The sequence below is a fragment of the Notamacropus eugenii genome, chromosome 6 (assembly GCF_028372415.1).
Source record: "Notamacropus eugenii isolate mMacEug1 chromosome 6, mMacEug1.pri_v2, whole genome shotgun sequence".
Classification (NCBI taxonomy): Eukaryota; Metazoa; Chordata; class Mammalia; order Diprotodontia; family Macropodidae; genus Notamacropus; species Notamacropus eugenii.
This window is the reverse complement of record NC_092877.1, coordinates 228,342,709-228,363,622: the sequence shown is the minus strand read 5'-3', so window position 1 is coordinate 228,363,622 and position 20,914 is coordinate 228,342,709. Positions and strand designations below refer to the sequence as shown.

At 37.3% G+C, this 20,914-nt stretch overlaps 1 protein-coding gene across 2 annotated transcripts in view; it reads left to right on the top strand.

The window, feature by feature from the left end:
* The window catches only part of FARP1 (FERM, ARH/RhoGEF and pleckstrin domain protein 1), a 353,198-nt gene that overhangs the window by 254,542 nt on the left and 77,742 nt on the right, over positions 1–20,914 (top strand). For both annotated transcript variants that reach the window (XM_072622073.1, XM_072622072.1), the window contains exons 7-10: positions 4,066–4,180; positions 15,345–15,492; positions 17,989–18,084; positions 20,204–20,367. In XM_072622073.1, the coding sequence (XP_072478174.1) occupies positions 4,066–4,180; positions 15,345–15,492; positions 17,989–18,084; positions 20,204–20,367 (523 nt within the window). The remainder of the gene's footprint in view (positions 1–4,065; positions 4,181–15,344; positions 15,493–17,988; positions 18,085–20,203; positions 20,368–20,914) is intronic.

Sequence of the window (20,914 nt, the reverse complement as noted above, 5' to 3'; positions counted from 1 at the left end):
AACTAAGTTATCACTCTTTGCAGATGATATGATGATTTACCTAGAGAATCCCAGAGATTCAAGTAAAAAATTACTTGAATTAATAAACAACTTTGGCAAAGTTGCAGGGTACAAAATAAACCCACACAAATCCTCTGCATTCCTATATATTAGCAACAAAGTTCAACAGCAAGAGATAGAAAGAGAAATCCCATTTAAAGTTAGGGTAGACAGTATAAAATACTTAGGAGTCTACCTGCCAAAACAAACCCAGGGACTATATGAACACAATTACAAGACACTTTTTGCACAAATAAAGTCAGATTTAAGTAAGTGGAAAAACATTAGTTGCTCATGGGTAGGCCGTGCTAATATAATAAAAATGACAATTCTACCCAAATTAATATACTTATTTAGTGCCATACCAATTAAACTATCAGACAATTACTTTCTAGAGCTGGATAAAATAATATCAAAATTCATTTGGAAAAACAAAAGGTCCAGAATATCAAAGGGACTAATGAAAAGAAATGCCTGGGAAGGTGGCCTAGCGCTACCAGACCTTAAACTGTACTATAAAGCAGCAATTATCAAAACCACTTGGTATTGGCTAAGAAACAGAGAGGTAGACAAGTGGAATAGACTTGGCACTCAAGATGCAGTAGGCAAGGAATATAGCAACCTTCTGTTTGATAAACCCAAGGACCCCAGCTTCTGGGATAAGAACTCATTGTTTGACAAAAATTGCTGGGATAACTGGATAACAGTGTGGCGGAAATTAGGCATAGACCCATACCTGACACCGTACACAAGAATAAAGTCCAAATGGGTACATGATTTAGGTATAAAGATTGATACCATGAATAAACTGGAGAAGCAAGGAATAGTGTATTTATCAGATCTATGGAGAAGGGAAGAATTCTTTACTAAAGGAGAGATAGAATGCACTATGAAATGCAAAATGGATAACTTTGAGTACATTAAACTGAGAAGTTTTTGCACAACCAAACCCAATGCAACCAAAATCCGGAGGGATGTAGTAAATTGGGAAAGAATTTTTACAGCTAAGCTCGGGGATAAAGGCCTCATTTCTAGAATATATAGAGAACTGACCCAAATGTATAATCATACAAGTCATTCCCCAATTGATAAATGGTCAAAGGATATGAACAGGCAATTTTCAGAGGAAGAAATTAAAGCTATCTATAATCATATGAAAAAATGCTCTAAATCACTATTGGTTAGAGAGATGCAAATCAAAACAACTCTGAGGTACCACATCACACCTATAAGATTGGCAAACATGACAGAACAAGAAAATGATAAATGCTGGAGAGGATGTGGGAGAGTTGGAACACTAATTCATTGTTGGTGGAGCTGTGAGCTGATCCAGCCATTCTGGAGAGCAATTTGGAACAATACCCAAAGGGCTACAAAAATGTGCATACCCTTTGACCCAGCAATATCACTACTAGGATTATATCCCCAAGAGATCATAAAAATGGGAAAGGGTCCCACATGTACAAAAATATTTATAGCAGCACTCTATGTAGTTGCCAAAAACTGGAAGTCAAGGGGATGTCCATCAATTGGGGAATGGCTGAATAAATTATGGTATATGAATGTAATGGAGTACTATTGTGCCATAAGAAATGATGAACAAGAAGACTTCAGAGAGGCCTGGAAGGACTTATATGACCTGATGCTGAGTGAAAGGAGCAGAATCAGGAGAACTTTATGCACAGCAACAACCACAGTGTTTGAGAGTTTTTTCTGGTAGACTTAGATTTTTGTAATAACACAAGAACTTCTGAAAAAAAAAAAATCCCAATGGTGGACCTCAAGGCAAAATGCCTTCCACACTCAGAGAGAGAAATATGGAAGTCACTCACATAATGTAGCAGATCATGTTTGTGTATGTGTATCTGTTTGTGTATCATGTTCTGATTTGTTATACGGATTCTTTCATTTATCTTAGTCTGACTACATAGCATGACTATAGTGAAAATATACTCAATAGGAAAGTATATGTAGAATCTATACAGAATTGTATGCAGTCGTGGGGAGGGAGGGAGGTAGTGGGGGGTGGGTGGGGAGGGATAAAATCGCAATTGTATGGCAGTGATTGTTAAACATTAAAAAAATAAAAAAATTTAAAAAAAAAAAAAAAAAAAACAAGTTTAGTAAGCAGTAACATGCTGAAGGCTCTTTTAGGTGGTATATGAAGGACAAATGTTCCAGAGGGGGATGAGAATTACAAAGGGTTATTCATCCTGCTGAGACAAGAAAATAATTGGGATTCTTTGTTGTGTGCCTGCTCAGTTTTAGAAAAAAAGCAATTTAGACAGTCCTTGAAAATTAAATACTTGATAGAAATTCACTGGAAACCTGTGACGAGCTGTGTTCTCTCTTGAGTTCTCCTCTTAGTACAAGAGGGGAAACGATGATGGTGAAGCAAAGTTACTATACAGTTAAGGCTACCAGTTTAGGATGAAAGATATGATCTGGTCATTATTTTCTATTTCAGTACTTTTTCTGTGATAGAGATTTTAAGAGGGCTTTGGTTTCCCAGATGGCAATTTCAGTCTGTTTAAGGGAAGACATGTATCTGGAAATTAGGAAATTGGATGACGTTATTTACCTGTCTGTTGCAAGGGAAGGAAGCAGATAAAGGCATAAAATTTCTCTGCTCTTGGTGTATGGGTGGCTGCTACCCTGTATAAAACAAGCAAACATGAAATGTGATGATTTGCTGGCTTGGCAGCAGCAGCATTTATGCTATGTTTGGTGTGATTATAAGAGGTAGATTTCTCCCAAAATGACATCCAGTCTAGTTTGACAAAACCCAAAAGAGAGGTTATATGGCAACAAGTGATTTACGTTTAATCCTCAGAACTGTGACAGATGGGCCTCAGTGTATAATGTAATTTTTTATTAAGTGTATCTGAAGACCATGACATAGGAAGAAAGTAGCACACAAGGTTAAGTTTTAACCTGTGACAGTGAGGTCTTTAAAATAATATAGTTTTAATTTCCATATTATAGCAACTTTAAGGCCATGTTATGGTAAAGTGAAAGGATAAAACAGTTTCTTACATTAGAAGGTTAATTTGAGGAACTATTTTGTCCAGCAGTTTTTGTTTTCGGAGTCAAAGAATACTAATCTAAGGTTTTAAAATTTATCATTCAAAAAGTAGCCCCTTTTCTTTCCCCATTTATTACCATATAAACTTCTCTTTGTAGTATTTAGAGTTTCAGAGCCAGAATGAGCCTTAGAGATCACCTAGGCAATACCTTCATTTTACAGAGGAGGAAATTTAAAATGTTTCAGTTTTCTGTGTAATCAAATTACTTTTAGAAGCTCACTAAAACATGGAGTATGTAAATTCTGGAATTTCCCATGGGATTTCTAAGATTCCAAAGGCGGTGACTGAGATGCAGCTGAGGCATTTCCAAGAATATAGAGGAACAGAATTATCTAGCGATGTGTCTAGGAGAGAATATTAAGCAACCAAGTAATAGAACTGCTGAAAGAGAAACCATCTTCTGAATTTTTTTTTAACCAACAGCTAGTTACTGGAATATATGTATTAAAGATATGTATACATGTGTGACTTAATTGCAAGCTATGTGTATGTGTGTATATATGCAAGTAATATATGTAACTGTATAACTACATATGTACCCTGCACATATATGCATATGTATTGATGTACACACATCTCTACATATAAATGTGTGTGTGTGTGTGTGTGTGTGTGTGTACATACTAGAAAGTTTAATGGAAACATTCTTAGATTTTTTTCAAAATCACTTTTGGTTCCAGCAAGTAATTAAATCAATCTCCATCATTTCTAAGATAGAAGGGAATGAAAGAAAGAACTTTGTCCTACGTAATCTGTAGAAAGCTCCTCATAGATCAGTCTTAAATCACACTACTTTTTTCAAACAGAACAGAAAAACAGCTACACTTAAGTTGCATTATCAAGCATGAGCAATTATGTTTGGCAGCTATGTTTTTGACAATTCAGAAGCAGTCAAGTGACAGCTAAATGTGACTTTTGTTTTTTCTGTATTATTTGTTAGCTGAGATTGGGGATTTTGATGAAACAGTAGATCGGGAGCACTTAGCAAAGAACAAGTATATACCTCAACAAGATGCACTCGAAGACAAAATCGTGGAATTTCACCACAACCACATGTAAGTCTCACTACTTTTGCTTATATTTTCCTGTAATTTATTTTTTTAACATAGAATTTAAGGCAAGAAGGGAACTAGGGAGGTCCATTCCTCACCATCCCTATCTTGAGGAATTAAGACTCCTAAAATGTTCTGCATAATTTTCTGGAAGTTTTTGTTTTAAAAAAATTTAAAGACCTCCTGGGAAAGCAGTTCTGCAACTTAAGCCATATTGCAATAGGTAACAATTTTATCGTTTAAAACTTCACATTTTTTTTTATTTCCGATGAAACCTTTTTCCTCCCTTTGTTCCTTCATTCTCAGCATGTGATCTTATCTACAGAGATATGAAGATATATATCTGATATAAGGAAAAGGGAATGGGAAAGAGAAAAGCCTTTATTTTAACTTTATTAGAAGTTCCTATTATGTGTCAGGCACTGTGCTAAATGCTTTACAAATAGAGATCCCTTTGCCCCATTTCTCTACAGCTTAGAATTTGCATCATCTCTTATTCTCTGCCACTGTACTCATCTCAGAGTCAAAAGAAATGTCATTTCTTCTTACCAGCTCTACCTATAATTTAGATCCCAACCTTTCACCCATTTTGATCAATTAATTCTCATCTGTCTTTTGTTATATATCTCATTTTTCTATCTCCACTGACTAATTCTCCTCTCTGTATAAATATGTTTATGTCTTCTCTATCCTAAAAACCCATCAAATTTTTTAAAAAGTAACTTTTTCCTTTACCTTGTTAACCTTTTAAGCTATCATCTTATCACTTTCTTTTCTATCACTACCAAATTTCTAGAAAGAACAGTAAATACATGCTTCCTCCATTTCCTCAATATCCATTCCCTCTCCAACCCACTGCAATTTAGTCTCCACCCTGTTCCTCCCTGTTCCACCAGAAATAATCTTTCTGCCCTGCAAATTCTTGTTGTGTAACTTGATCCTTAGATACAGATACCTAGTCCATCATCAGCCCCATAATAAAAGTTATTCTGGCTTAGTAAGAACTGCTTACTTAATAGAATTAAATAAGATACTAACTTGATTTTGCAGTTACTTCCTTGTTCTATTATTATGACATTTTGGGTATTCAGCAATTCATTGTTTGATTTAGTAATGCAGCATTTACATTAGTTCATTATTACCATTAGCACTGCATTAGTTGTTAAACCATTGCCTGTCATGTTTCTAAAGAAAGAGACTCTAAGAGTGACTGATGAGATGTGAGGGACAAGAAAGAAAGAAATTTGAATGGTTGAAAGAATGCCTTAGTGAAAAAATTGATACTAGAGGGTAGAAAAACAACTTTTAAAGGGGAAGATATGGAAGCTTTAGCTTTTGACACTTTGCATTTTAGAAGACGGGGGCATTCATATGGAAACGCCCAGAAGGCAGTTAGAATTGTAGACATGGGATTGAGCAGAGAGATCAGTACAAGATATGTAGTTTTGCAAAATAGTATGCATAAGATGCTAAGTAAAACTATAGAAGTGGTTGAAGTTACAAAGAAGTTGTAAAGGAAAGTAATAGAAAAAGGTCAAGAAAACAGCTTTAGAGAATGTCTGTGTATAGAGGACTGAAAGGAGAATATCCTAGCGTAATAGATTTAACATTGGAAAAGACCTATCCCAAATCCTTCATTTTACAGATGAGAATTTTGAGACCAGAGAGTTTAAATGACATTTCCAGAGTTATACAGGTTGTAAGTGATGAAACCAAGATTGAAGCTCAGGTACTTCAACTCCATATGCACCAACATACAGAGTGTGACAGAGAAGGGGCAGTCATAGAGAAATCAGAAGAGTGAAATATCATGGAAGTCTAAGTAAGAGGAATTTCAAGATATGGGGAATGATCAGCAATGTGAGCTGGTTGGGAACAAAGGGCCTGAGTGATTAAGAGGTTCTTGGGTGAGGTGGAGGAAGAAGTCAAATTCCGAGGACTCAAGGAATGAGAAGATGGTAGAGTAGAAGAAATGAGTATAAACCACTTTCTAGAAGTTTGGTAATGAAAGGAAGAAAAGAGCTAGCTTGAAAGCTTGATGAAGTAATTAGATTTTTTCATTGTAGGACTAGACCATCTAAATTGAAAAGAAAGGTCAGTTTCAGGGGGCGGAGCCAAGATGGCGGAGTAGAAACACACAAATACGCTAGCTCCGAACCCACAGCCCATGAAATATCTGTAGTAAAGAGCTGCCAATAAATTCGGGAGCAGGAGAAGCCACATAATAGTGGAGCGGATAAGATTTCTGTTCCAGAGGGACCTGCAAACCTCTCACAAAAGGTCCGTCATGCTATGGACGCGGAACCCAGCCCAGCCCTGCACTGGCCCTGGCACCGAGAGGAACAGATCCGAGCGGACTTCAGGGACAGGATCTCCAGCGGCCGCGTGGGTCCCTCCACCCACAGGTGACAGGGGTCAGTGAGAAGGTCTCTTTGGTGGGTCGAGAGGGGAGTGAGGTGCCCCTATACTCAGGCCCCCTCGGGAGGCAACAGCGGAGGCGGGAGCAGACCGGGTCTCCCCAAGCAGGCAGGAGCCCGGATCCATTGTTGAAGGTCTCCACATAAACCCCCTGAGGGAACTGAGCTGTGAGGCGGCCCTGCCCCCACCTGATCACCTGAACATAATCTCACACTGAATAGCAGCCCTGCCCCTGCCCAAAGCACTGAGGCTGGGAAGCAGCATTTGAGTCTCAGACCCCAAGCGTGGGCTGGGAGGATCCTGAGGCGAGGTGGCTGTGAGGAGAATATTCAGAGCTCAAGTCACTGGCTGGGAAAATGCCCAGAAAAGGGAAAAAAACCAAGACTATAGAGGGTTACTTTCTTGGTGAGCAGGTTTCTCCTCCCCTCCCTTCTGATGAGGAAGAGAGGTGCTCACCATCAGGGGAAGACACGGAAGTCAGTGCTTCTACATCCCAGCCCACTCAATGGGATCAGTTCTGGGAAAAGATCATAAAGAGCCCAAAAAATTTTCAGAATCATGATAGAGAGGTGGAGGAAAAGCTGAGAAGAGCAATAAAAGACTTGCAAGCAAAGTATGAACAACAAATCAGCACCCTGCTAAAGGAGACCCAAAAAAATGCGGAAGAAAATAACACCCTGAAAAATAGGCTAACTCAATTGGCAAAAGAGGTTCAAGAAGCCAATGAGGAGAAGAATGCTTTCAAAAGCAGAATTAGCCAGATGGAAAAGGAGATTCAAAAGCTCACTGAAGAAAATAATTCTTTCAAAATTAGAATGGAACAGATGGAGGCTAATGACTTTATGAGAAACCAAGAAATCACAAAACAAAACCAAAAGAATGAAAAAATGGAAGATAATGTGAAATATCTCATTGGAAAAACAACTGACCTGGAGAATAGATCCAGGAGAGACAATTTAAAAATTATGGGCCTACCTGAAAGCCAGGATCAAAAAAAGAGCCTAGACATCATCTTTCATGAAATTATCAAGGAAAACTGCCCTGAGATTCTAGAACCAGAAGGCAAAATAAATATTGAAAGAATCTACCGATCACCACCTGAAAAAGATCCAAAAAGAGAAACTCCTAGGAATATTGTGGCCAAATTCCAGAATTCCCAGGTCAAGGAGAAAATATTGCAAGCAGCTAGAAAGAAACAATTCAAGTACTGTGGAAATACAATCAAGATAACACAAGATCTAGCAGCTTCTACATTAAGGGATCGAAAGGCATGGAATAGGATATTCCAGAAGTCAAAGGAATTAGGACTAAAACCAAGAATCACTTACCCGGCAAAACTGAGTATAATACTTCAGGGGAAAAATTGGTCTTTCAATGAAATAGAGGACTTTCAAGCATTCTTGATGAAAAGACCAGAGCTGAAAAGAAAATTGGACTTTCACACACAAGAATGAAGAGAAGCATGAAAAGGTAAACAGCAAAGAGAAGTCATAAGGGACTTATAAAAGTTGAACTGTTTACATCCCTACATGGAAAGACAATATTAGTAACTCTTGAAACTATTCAGTATCTGGGTACTTGGTGGGATTACACACACACACACATGCACACGCACACACTCATAGAGACAGAGTGCGCAGAGTGAATTGAATAGGATGGGATCATATCTTAAAAAAAAAAATGAAACCAAGCAGTGAGAGAGAAATATATGGGAGGAGAAAGGGAGAAATGGAATGGGGCAAATTATCTCTCATAAAAGAGGCAAGCAAAAGATTTTTTTTTAGTTTGGGGAAAAAGAGGGGAGGTGAGAGAAAAACATGAAGCTTACTCTCATCACATTCCACTAAAGGAAGGAATAAAATGCACACTCATTTTGGTATGAAAACCTATCTTACAATACAGGAAAGTGGGGGATAAGGGGATAAACAGGGTGGGGGGGACGATGGAAGGGAGGGCATGGGGAGGAGGGTGCAATTTGAGGTCGACACTCATGGGAAGGGACAGGATCAAAAGAGAGAATAGAAGTAATTTGGGGCAGGATAGGATGGAGGGAAATATAGTTAGTCCTATACAACACGACTATTATGGAAGTCATTTGCAAAACTACACAGATTTGGCCTATATTGAATTGCTTGCCTTCCAAAGGGAGGAGGTGGGGAGGGAGGGAGGAAAAGAAGTTGGAACTCAAAGTTTTAGGAACAACTGTCAAGTACTGTTCTTGCCACTAGGAAATAAGAAATACAGGTAAAGGGGTATAGAAAGTTATTTGGCCCTACAGGACAGAGGAGAGGATGGAGACAAGGGCAGAGAGGAATGATGGAGTAGAGAGCGGAGTGGAGATGGGGGCAATTAGAATGCTCGGTGTTTTGGGGTGGGGAGAGGGGACAAGGGGGGAGAAAATTTGGAGCCCAAAAATTCTGTGAAAATGAATGTTAAAAGTGAAAGAAAGAAAGAAAGAAAAGAAAGGTCAGTTTCCTTTCCCCACTCCAACATTTGGTCATAGGCTCTTATATCAGCAAGGACCCCGGCATACACAGGAGGGTCTGCTGGACAGGTTCTTGGATCTGTTTTTCTAAAAGGAAAGCAACTTTTGAGAGGTCAACAATCTACTTTAATTAAGCACATACATCATTCACTTAGTTCACAGGAAAAAGTCAGCACCTTGAACTTCAGAGAAAATACAAACAGAAATTACAAACAGAAAGGCCAACAGACAGGGCTTCCAATTGTCTGACCACACATCACAGATCAAGAGACAGATTCAACTGTCTGACCATACATACATAGTTACCAGAGAGAGAAGCACCAACCTCTGGGTTTTCAAAGCCGGGGGACTCCTTAGTGACTGCCCAGAATTTGGTCTGGCCAAACAAACACTTCCAATGAGTAAGTCCCAAAACCAAACCTCACCTCAGAGTATATATACACTTTTCAGAGCCAGAGGGCATCACAACCCTTGAGAACCAGTGCCTCATTAGAAATTAACAAACGGTATGGACCTTCCTACAAAACAAATCTCCCCTAATCAAACTTCCCTTAATGGGTAGGGAAGATCTTTAACTCTCATAATTAACATTATAGCTCTGTATGTACCAATCAACAAATATTGATTGAAGTCTGGTACATATAGCAGTTTTTCCTTTTCTAGGGGGTATGAGGTACTAGAAAAAGCTGACTCATGATAAATAGTTTTTAAGACGCTGGTTTTAAAAATCCAGAAAGCCAATTTTCACTATACTGAAAAAACATAACTTTCAAATGGATATCTATTTGTGTTGGTTAATGGCAAGTTCTCTCTTAGTGGGGAAGTGTATTCAAGAAACCAAATAACTCCAATAGGTCTAACAGGGCTATGTGTATAGTTAGGCACTTATATTTTTAAAAAATCAATCATACTAGTATAAGTTGCAAGAGAATTAGCTAGTCAGTTTATGTGAAAAAGATTTGTCAAATTCAGTTGGTCACAAGCTCAATATGAGCCAGTAGTGGAAGTATTTAAAAAAAATTTTTTTATTGGTGGGGATTTAAAAGACAATGGATTTTACCTTCTTTGGGATATTATCTGTAATATGTCATGAAATATTTTAAATCTAAATAAATTATTTCCTTAAAATTAAAAAAATGGGAATTTAAAATTCATATCACAAGAGGATCATTTTGAATAATAGTACCTGTTCAACTTAGGAAATAAAAGACCTAGGAGAAAATATTGTCTAATAGAAATAGGGTGAGATATATTCTATAGAGTTTCAGAAGAGACAGCTATAGTAAGTAGCATGTAGAGGGAAATTTTGACTCAGTATAAGGAGGATGCTAACCTTGACACCATTTGTCTCGTTCCTACACTTCTTTCTGGCATAAAAATAATGCTGGGTTCTCAAATGCTACGAATGGCAAGATATAAGCTCTGGAAGGGTCTACCAAGAGTGAGAAGCTTTAAGCACAGACATGATGTGGGACTGTATGTCTGTCATCTGAAAGCCAGCCTAGCTAAGCTTGACAGGACCATTTGAGAAGTGAAATTGGGACTGACTCTTACTACATTTGCATCCTTAGACAAGTTTATTCTCCTTTTTAATGTCTCAGCTTCTTCATCTTTAAAATGAGGAGAAAGGAATTAGGCGATTTCAGTTTTCAGTCCTAAAATCAATGCCAGATTGACCATAAGGAGGTGAACATTTTGGCTGTATTTTTGGTCACTCAACAAAAAATCTGCTAAGTTATAATGGGGTAGCAGATTGTATTAAGAGGGGAAAACAGGCACAGTGGTGAAATCTCAGATCCTTAAATGTGATTTCTCTTGATGTAATGAGTTCTCTGCCAATGGAGCTATTGTAAAAGGATAATGGACTAGGTAATATTTCAATTCTCTTCTCATACATTAAAGTCAATCAAATTAAGAACTATCTGGGCCTGCATTCAAACTATTGATTGATTTATATACATATATTATCTTTCTCAGGTTGTAAACTCCTTGAGAATGGCTACTATGTCCTTTTTATATTTGGATGATACCTTACACGTAATCTTTATAAAAACATTTTGAATTGCATCATCCTTGAGCTTTTTAACTGCTAGTATAATCTGAAATTTGTATTTATAATCATTAAAACAAAAGGTCAACAGAGTATTCACTAGAAGCAAAGATCTTAAGGAAATAACAGTTTTTGTGCAACTACCTTTTTCCTCCTCCATTTCCTTTTAAGAGATTTAAATCCTGAGCTTATTACGCTTCTGAAATTTTGTCTTGGGTCTTGAAGTCAATACTGACTTATTTTTAGATTCTGAGGTTGGACAAGGCTCTAAAAATATTGACAAAGCTGACTTAAAAACTGATAGACATTCGGGGATAAAGGCCTCATTTCTAGAATATATAGAGAACTGAGTCAAATGTACAATACAAGTCATTCCCCAATTGATAAATGGTCACAGGATATGAACAGGCAATTTTCAGAGGAAGAAATTAAAGATATCTATAATCATATGAAAAAATTCTCTAAATCACTTTTGATTAGAGAGATGCAAATCAAAACAACTCTGAGGTACCACATCATACCTATCAGATTGGCAAACATGACAGAACAGGAAGATGATAAATGTTGAAGAACACCTGAGAGAGTTGGAACACTAATTCATTGTTGGTGGAGCTGTGAGCTGATCCAGCCATTCTGGAGAGCAATTTGGAACTATGCCCAAAGGGCTACAAAAATGTGCATACCCTTTGAACCAGCAATAACGCTTCTAGGACTGTATCCCCAAGAGGTCATAAAAATGGGAAAGGGTCCCACATGTACAAAAGTATTTATAGCAGCACTCTTTGTGGTGGCCAAGAAATGGAAATCAAGGGGATGCCCATCAATTGGGGAATGGCTGAATAAATTGTGGTATATGAATGTAATGAATACTATTGTGCTATAAGAAATGAACAGGAAGATTCAGAGAGGCCTGGAAAGACTTATATGATCTGATGCTGAGTGAAAGGAGCAGAACCAGGAGAACATTGTGCACAGCAAAGACCACAGTGCATGAGAGTTTTTTCTGGTAGACTTGGAACTTCATAGCAATGCAACTACTTAAAAAAAAATTCCCACTGGTCTCTTAAGGCAAAATGCCTTCCACATCCAGAGAAAGAACTATGGAAGTCAATTGCAGAATGTAGCAGATCATTTTTTGTGTGTGTATATTATGTTTTGGTTTGTTATGTGATCTCTCCCATTCATTTTAGTTCTTCTACACAATATGACTATAGTGGAAATGTATTTAATAGGAATATATGTGTAGGTTCTGCATAGAATTGTATGCTGTCTCAGGGAGGGAGCGGAGAGGTGTGGGGTAGGTAGAGGGGGAAAAAAATCTAAGTTTTATTTTAGTGATTGTAGAACACTAAAAATAAATAAAAATTTTTAAAAAATTGATAGACATTTTGTTATAGATTATTTCCCATCGAAACATAGGTATTAGTACTTACCTTCAGTTTATGGTCATTGAGATGATTGCATTAGTGGCAAGCTAGTTATCAGGAAGGCTGAACAGTGTAATGTATTTGAAGGAGCAATGCAATTGGAATCAAAAGACCTGAGCTCAACTTCTGCTCTAGTCACTCTCTACATGTGTAACTTTGTATAAGTTATTGGACTTCTCTTACCTTCATTTTCCAGTACCTCCTTCCTCCTTTGGTAGTGGTTTCACTCCCAAAATCACTGAATTACAGAATTTGTGAGTGAAAGGGACCTCATTGGTCATCTGGTCCAAAGTATAAAGGAATTCCCACCTCCCCACCATATATAGCTAACAGGCAGTCCAGCCTGTGCTTGAACATCACCAAAGAACTGGATTCACCACCTGCTGAGGCAACTTATACTCTGGGACAACTCTAATGGTTAGGAAGTATTTCCTGAAATCAAGCCTAAAAATGACTTCCCGTTGCTCCTGATTCTGCCCTCTAGGGCTAAATAGAACAAATCTAATCCTTCTTTCATGTGATAACTCTTCATATTTTTGAAAATAGTGATTATATTCTTCCTTGGGTTTTCTACAGGTTAATCAGGCTCAGTTCCTTGAACCAGTTCTCATATGACATGGGTCTCAAAGCCTGTCGCCAGCCTATCTTTGTACCACATGGATTCAAGTGCTTTTCACCATCCTGATTCCCTTCTTTTGAATATTCTCAAACTTATGAATGTCCTTTTTAAATTATGGTGCCCAGAACTGAACACAGTATTCCAGATTAGATCTTGTCATACTACAATGGGACAGTCACCTCCCTATTCCTGGAAGCTATGTCCCTCTTAATGTGGTCTCAAATTCCAATACTGGAGTGCTGACTTCTTGAGCATGCAGGCTATTAAAAACCCTAGAACTTTTTTAGGACTGCTATGTAATCATGTCTTCCCCATCTTATACTTGTGAAGTTTTGTTTTTTTTTTAACCAAGTGCCCTACTTTACACTTACCCTGTTAAATTTCATTTTCTTAGATCCAACACAATGATCTAGGTCTTCAAGATTGTTTTAGATCCTTAGTCCATCTCCAGTAGACTGTCTCGGTAGTCTCCTCTAGCTTGGTGCCATGTCGGCATTTATCCATGTCATAGATTTAAAAATGTTTAATAGCACAGGGTCAAGCCCAACTCACAACAGCATCCCCACTTGAAATTTCCTGCTGTGTTGATACTGAATCATTAACTACCTCTTTGAGTCTTAACTGTCTAACCAAATCTAAATGGCTCTAGTCTCTGTCTTGCTATATTCTCTACAAGAACAGTATGAGCTACTTTATCGCAAAATTTGCTAACATCTAGGTGTTCAAAACACTCCCCTCATTGACTAGTGTAGTGGCCCTATCCAAAAAGGAAATGAGTGATTTGTTCTCAATGAAACCATCCTGTCTCATTATAAGCATCCCTTTCCTATCTAGAGACTTGCTGACCACCTTTTTAATCTGAGTCCTAGGAATTGCAGTCAAGCTTATTGGAGTGTGGCTTATAGACTCTTCTCCCCCTTTTTTGAAACCTGATGCAACATTTGCCTTCTAAAGTCTTTGTGGTACCTTGCCTGTTTTCTATGATCATTCTCTTGTCACTAACAATAGCTCAGAAATCACATCTGCTACTTCTTTCAAGACTTGAACATATAGTTCATTTGGATCTAGTGATATGAATTCTTTAAGGTGCTCTCTTCTAATCTCCTTACTGATCTTAAATATCAGCTACCCTTCAGGGATTTTTTTATTCTGTCCTTTAAAGACACTGTCTTTTGCAGAGAAAATAGAAATAAAATAGGAATAGAGCACCTTTACCTTCAGTTATCATTGCCCCATCCACACCAGGCAAAAGTCGTATCCCTTTTCAGATCCTTCATTTTGTTCTCCTGCCTCCAATTATTTTGGATTCATCTTGAAAATATTTTGCATGTAGCCATGTTGTACATATTGTCTCAGCCATAAAATGTAAATTTTCACTTTTGCTTTTGTTTCCCAAGACCCTAACATGGTATCTGGTACATGGTGCTTAAGAAATGCTTCTTGGTTGATTTATTCATTTGTAAAATGGGGTATGATAATCCTTGCCCTGTCCACTTAGCTCACCAGATTGTGAGAATTAAATGTTATGTGAAAGCCATTTGTAAGTGTCAAAGCAATATGAAAATGGAAATGATCATGCATCAGAGGACTCCATTGCACAGTTATTTACAAAACAAAAATAAAAAGCTGTGCACCAGATAATGTGCCTTGAAAAAGTCTCATGTGACATAGTCTGAAAGGTAGGTCAGGTCCTGACCCACAACCCTACTATCATGAAGGATTCCATTGGCTTTTCTTTTTGTTGTGGCTGCCTTGTTTTTTAAATAAAGCTTTTAAGACATGATGATGCTATAATCCCTGTTCTCTAAAGTATGGTTTTGAACTTGGTTTACAGGGCTAGGTCTATTGTAAATGACTGAAAAACTTGTTTTAACACAGTGGCTTTTTTGCTTTTGTATAACCTTAAAGGAAATTCTTTGAGATTTTGAAAATTGGCAGAATTTGAAGTAGACATTTGGGGTTTTGAATTACATGAGCAATAGAGCTTTTGTTCCAGCTGCTAGACTTTGGGTAGAAATGAAAGAGAGTTTGGATATCATCTGATCAGCAAGCCTCAGTGTTTGGATGAAATGCTTCTTTATGTCCCTAGAGAAGCCACTTAATCCCAAATTAATAGACGTAGGGAATTCAAATCTTCTGCCCTTTCTTTTTAATTTTTGTTTTATAAGTGGACAAACACCAGCAGAATCAGATTTCCAGCTCCTAGAGGTTGCTCGCCGGTTGGAGATGTATGGAATCCGGTTGCACCCAGCGAAGGACAGGGAAGGTACTAAGATCAACCTGGCTGTTGCTAACACAGGAATTCTAGTGTTTCAGGTGAGAGCCACTTCAGAATACTGTTCACATCCCTTAACCAGGAGAGGGGAAGAAAATTGGGCCTTTGAATTCAATTCCAGATTAACTATTTATTGAAATTGGTGGAGAGGATCGGATAAAGTCATACCCTTTTATGTTATTTTTTGGTGAGAGATGTTAAATCCATTCTCTCCCCTGCCCCCTACATACTTTTTTATTTACTTACTCTATCACTTTGGTCTGTGTCCTAGAGAGAGGCCAGAGTGGTGCAGTAGAAAGAAAAGCCTGCTTTGGAACCAAAAAAAGCCTTTTACACATACTGGCTGTCACTTAAACTCTGATCAAGTCTCTTAACCTTGCAACCATGATATAGGCAAATCTCTAAGATTTTAAGTATTAAGAGAAGGTGAAACTTCCTACACTGGTAGAAAATGTTTCTTATTAAATCATAATTAATTAAAATATAATTAATGCTAATTAAGTCATAGGTCTAGTTTCTTTCACTATCCCTTTACTCAGTTAACTCCTGCATCTAATTTAATTAGCATTTTTCCATATAATTAAGGAATCCTCAATTAAGGATTTATTTGGGTTATGAGAGCCTAGAAATTTATAATTCTTGCTGAGATCAACATATGACATCTAATGTATCAAAAAACACATAGTATGAAGTCATACTTGTTCCCTCAGCCCAGGAAATAGCTTCTGCATTATTAAATTTTTTTCACAATGCTACTCTGGAGTAAGGTCTTAGTAATTTCATTCCAGTCATGATATTTTCAATGATAGTGATTGAGGCTATCTATAGTTATAATTATTTTGTGAAATGTAGAATATGCATGATGTATATGCACATGTATACATATAATTTGTACGCATACATACCTGTATAATCATACATATGTACAGACATGCCAGACCTGTAAATTTAAGAAGTTTACTAGAGGAGATATTCATACTATTACAGTTATTATATCAGCATAATGGACCAGCAGATTCTTGTTGGCCTGTTGGTCAGTGCTGTCCATATTTAACTCTGCCTCTTCTGATCACAGGAACCCAAAAATCATTCAGTGACCCACTGTGATCTAGAACATAAGCTCTCTTGAACGTAGCTGTAAACATAGTAGATCCATGCTTTTCAGATCCATGCTTTTCTTACCAAATGAAAGCAATTAGCAATCTCTTTGATTTTCAGACATTGGTGGAAGAGACATCTTTGCTTTCCTCAAATATTATAATGTCTTATGATTAAATTTCATCAAATTTCTTGGAATTGTAGTTAACCATTACATACCTATATTGTCAGGTTTTCTTCAAATCAGGAAAAATAATATTGTGAGGGCTAATTTTAGAGCTTTACCCTTCTCACATTTTAAGAAGATGGACATTGCTATTTTGCTGTTGCACTTTGAGGGTTAATTACCAACTGGTTATTTGGGGATAATTTTTCAAAGACGATTCAAAGAAATATCTCTTTCTGTATCAAATAGCTTTCAAAATGTTACTGTCTGCTTATGATATGTGGCAGGAAGAATCTGCCTTCCAAAAACTTTTTCTAATAGGCAAATGCAGCACTTGATAAGATCCCTACTGCAAAATGAATATATATTTTACTATAAAATATTAAAATTCCAAAGTAACACTAATCTACCATAGAGACTAAAAAAAAAATTAAAATTTCCCTCCAAAGCCTGTTTCTTATAGCATTATTAAGTTGCTTCCCTGTCAGCATAAACAATTTGAATATTGGAAATTACATAGTAAATTCATAATGTAAAAGTACTGCATACTAAAGTTAATCTTCTTGCTAGTCCTTCATTTATTTATTCCTATAATTTTGAATTTTTTGCCCTTTTGCTTATGATTTCCTTACTAAATATGACTTAACTGCCAAAACACCAGAAGCCAAACATATAGTGATATATCTATACCAGTCTTACAGACTGTACTTTAGACTTAATGAATGCCTGTCTTATAGTTCAATTACTTGTGTTTTCCAAGATCAGCCTTGTTTCTAACTCTTGCCTGTGTCATTCCAAGTTCAATTGACACTGGAATCAAGAAATTTGAATTTTCCAAGTTCAATTCAAGACGTAGTAAATTCCTATTGTCCTTAGATTTGGTGGTGGACATTGTATTCAAACAAAAGAAAGCAAAACAAACACTAGAAAGTAAACCCTAAGCAAAGCATTTCTGAGTGGGCCAAATGAATTCCAGGGTAAAATTCTAGGGTAAAAGTAATGATAATATATCAGGTCCTCAGAGCTTCAATTACCCATTGATCAGTTGGTTTAATTGAACCAGAGAACTCAAGTTCATCCCTATATATTCCAAGGCTTTGTTAAGGGTATAATTCATATAAGTCTAGCCAACTTTTGTAGGAACACAGTTGTATCCCTAATGAACTAGAGATGTGTTGATGACCTTTTATGATTTGTAGACATAGCCCTTGAATTTGTTGTTATACTTCACTGGATGGCTATGTGTTTTATTGGATGGTTTTGTGTTTCTTAGGGTTTTACTAAGATCAATGCCTTCAATTGGGCGAAGGTGAGGAAGCTGAGCTTCAAAAGGAAACGTTTTCTCATCAAGCTGCGCCCTGATGCTAATGTAAGTAGATCAGGGAAGTTTAGGGGAGACCTAATTTGGTTATTCCAGTAAAAATGAAATAAATACTTAGGGTCTGTCTGTGGTTTATTGAATTTAATTTGAAGAATTGATTTTGACAGTTACTAAGATACCCTTGGGAATTGGAGGTGGATGGGGGGTGGTCTTTATAGTTGGAAGATGCATGCAAATGGGAAAGTAGCTTCTTAACTGTCATCTTTATGAGTGGCAATAGCAGGTAGTAGGTGGGATATTTCAAATTGGGAAGACTCAAGTTCATAAACCACATCAGACATTTTCTAGCCACGTGATCCTACATAAGTCACAAAGCTTTTCTTTGCTTCATTGTTCTCATTTTTAAAAGGAGAGGGTTAAACTTAAAGTCCTTTCTGCCTCTAAATCTCTAATCCTTAGTAAAGAGAAAATGTACTAGCACCTGCATAAAGATAGGTAGAGCGTCTGAGGGTAGTGGTATAATTTATTTTTATAAATCCAGGAAATCTCCTTCTGTGTACATTGCTGTACTCTTGGGACCCCAACCAGCATTGCCACCTAGAAAAAGCTACTTCTGATATCCACAAGGAACAGAAAATACCCTCCCAAGTCTCTTCCTCCCCACTGTCCCTTTCTCTTCTTATCATCCTTATTACCAAACTGAAGCCCTTGATACCCTAAAAGTATCTGCCAGCATAAGAGTTCCTACCTCCTCCTCCTTCATTTTGTCTTCTACACTTCTGTTCCATGGACCCCTGCTCCCCACCTGAGTCTATAGTAGCAATAACCAGACCAAGGAATTCCTCAGGGATAGCCATTCCCTCTTCCAGGGGATGGCGGGGGGAGACTTTGCTCTTATGATGGGGACTATGGAAATAATAAATGCATTTCTGGTATCTACTTTAAATATGAACCATGTTTTATCATAATAATGGTGTTACAAATGATTTAGATTCTAATATTATTATTATTGACTAAATAGGCTTTTTTAGTCTGACCTGGGTACTCAGCCCTATTTGCAGTATTCTTTCCATGTAAAAATGCACTCTTAACTTGCAAGTAGTTCACCAAAAATGAGATCTTGAAATATAATCTGTTTTTTCTTGGGCATTGTATATCAGGTAAACTCCCTATGAAAATTTGGCTCTCTTGAGAATTATAGGAACTGTTGTTCTAGATAGATACATACATACATGGGCAGCTAGGTGGCCCAGTGGAAAGAGTGCTGGGCCTGGAGTCAGGAAGACCTGAGTTAGAATCTGACCTCAAACACTTACTGGTTGTGAGCAAATCACTTTACCCTGTTTGCCTCTGTTTCCTCATCTGTAAAATGAACTGGAGAAGGAAATGGCGAATCACTCTAGTATTTTTGCTAAGAAAACCCCAAATGAGATCATGACTGAAACAAGTCAACAACAACAAATAAACATATACCTACACACGTGTGTATGTATGTGGATAGATACTAGGTGGATGGATGGATGCATGCATAGCTGCATAGCCTTTTAAGTTAGTGGTAGTTAATGGTAAAAAGAGATATATTAGGACCCTAAAGAATATTGCTGTATCCTATTTCTAGAAACAAAATATGTAGACTTGTTAGCTTAAGGTGGGGCTTTGGTTTCCCTAGAAATGACTTTCCTTTCCAAAAGGGCACCTGATTGCCTCCTTTAGGCCTGACACACATGCCAAGAAGACATAAGATAATGTCCCAACATTGGCATGAAACCTAAGGAAGAAAAATTATGAGCCTTAGCCACTAAGGCTTTTCAAGAGTTTCTATACTTAGGCATGTCTAAGCATAATTACAAATAAAGAATGCATATTCTGTTTTTGAATCCTATTAAAGAAATTTGATGAGTCCTGCTCAAGCCAGTCTTTCTTTGTTAGTTCTTCTGAGCAGGATTAAGTGTGTGGAGAATTAAATGTATGTGTGAAATTATGACTTAGATCATTGCTGACAAAGGTAATTGCCAAACACTGAAAGGGAATGTTTGCCCTAGTGAATCCAGAAGTGAAAAGGAATATGGCCTATTACTTCCCATCCTCTTACTTTTTTGTGTAGTTCAGTCAATTTTTGTGTAGGTGATAAGAGGAAATACAAAGTCATAATTTTCATTCTCTTTAGAGCTCATATCAGGACACATTGGAGTTCCTAATGGCCAGTAGGGATTTCTGCAAGTCCTTCTGGAAAATATGTGTGGAGCATCATGCCTTTTTCAGACTTTTTGAAGAGCCTAAACCAAAGCCTAAGCCTGTTCTCTTCACAAGAGGGTCATCATTTAGGTTCAGGTAAGGTAGAATCTATCTCCAAGACCTATAACCACAATTTGTCATTTCTGAACTATTTCAGTGAAAGTTTCACTTGAATTGAATTCCTTCTATGACTGAAGTGTTAGAATTTACAACTGATACAGTGTTGTTTTATGTAGTAGAGGCCCTACCTGAAACCCTCTGCAAGTGATGAAAAGTAAGGTCTTTCCCTGAGCTTTCCAAGTGGTAGAAATCAGGTACTTTCAAAGCAAAGCCCCTTGATGTCCGCTTTCAGATTTGCCATCAACACTAGATTTAAAACTCTAAAAACAGCCTTTCTTTCTAGGAGTGAAAGTAACAATAATCTCTGTAGAATCTGAGGTATCTTATTACACTTACCTGTCTAAAAAGAAAGAGTATACAACAGTGGCAATGCCTATAATTATGCAGTAACAAAACACAGAATCTTTGTGAACAATGCTTTCAGAAATGGGACCTTCTCACCTCTCCCCATTCACTAGTGAAACTCAGAGCCAAAATGAGAGGGAGAGGATTGTGTTGTTATCATTATTTTCATTTCTGACCC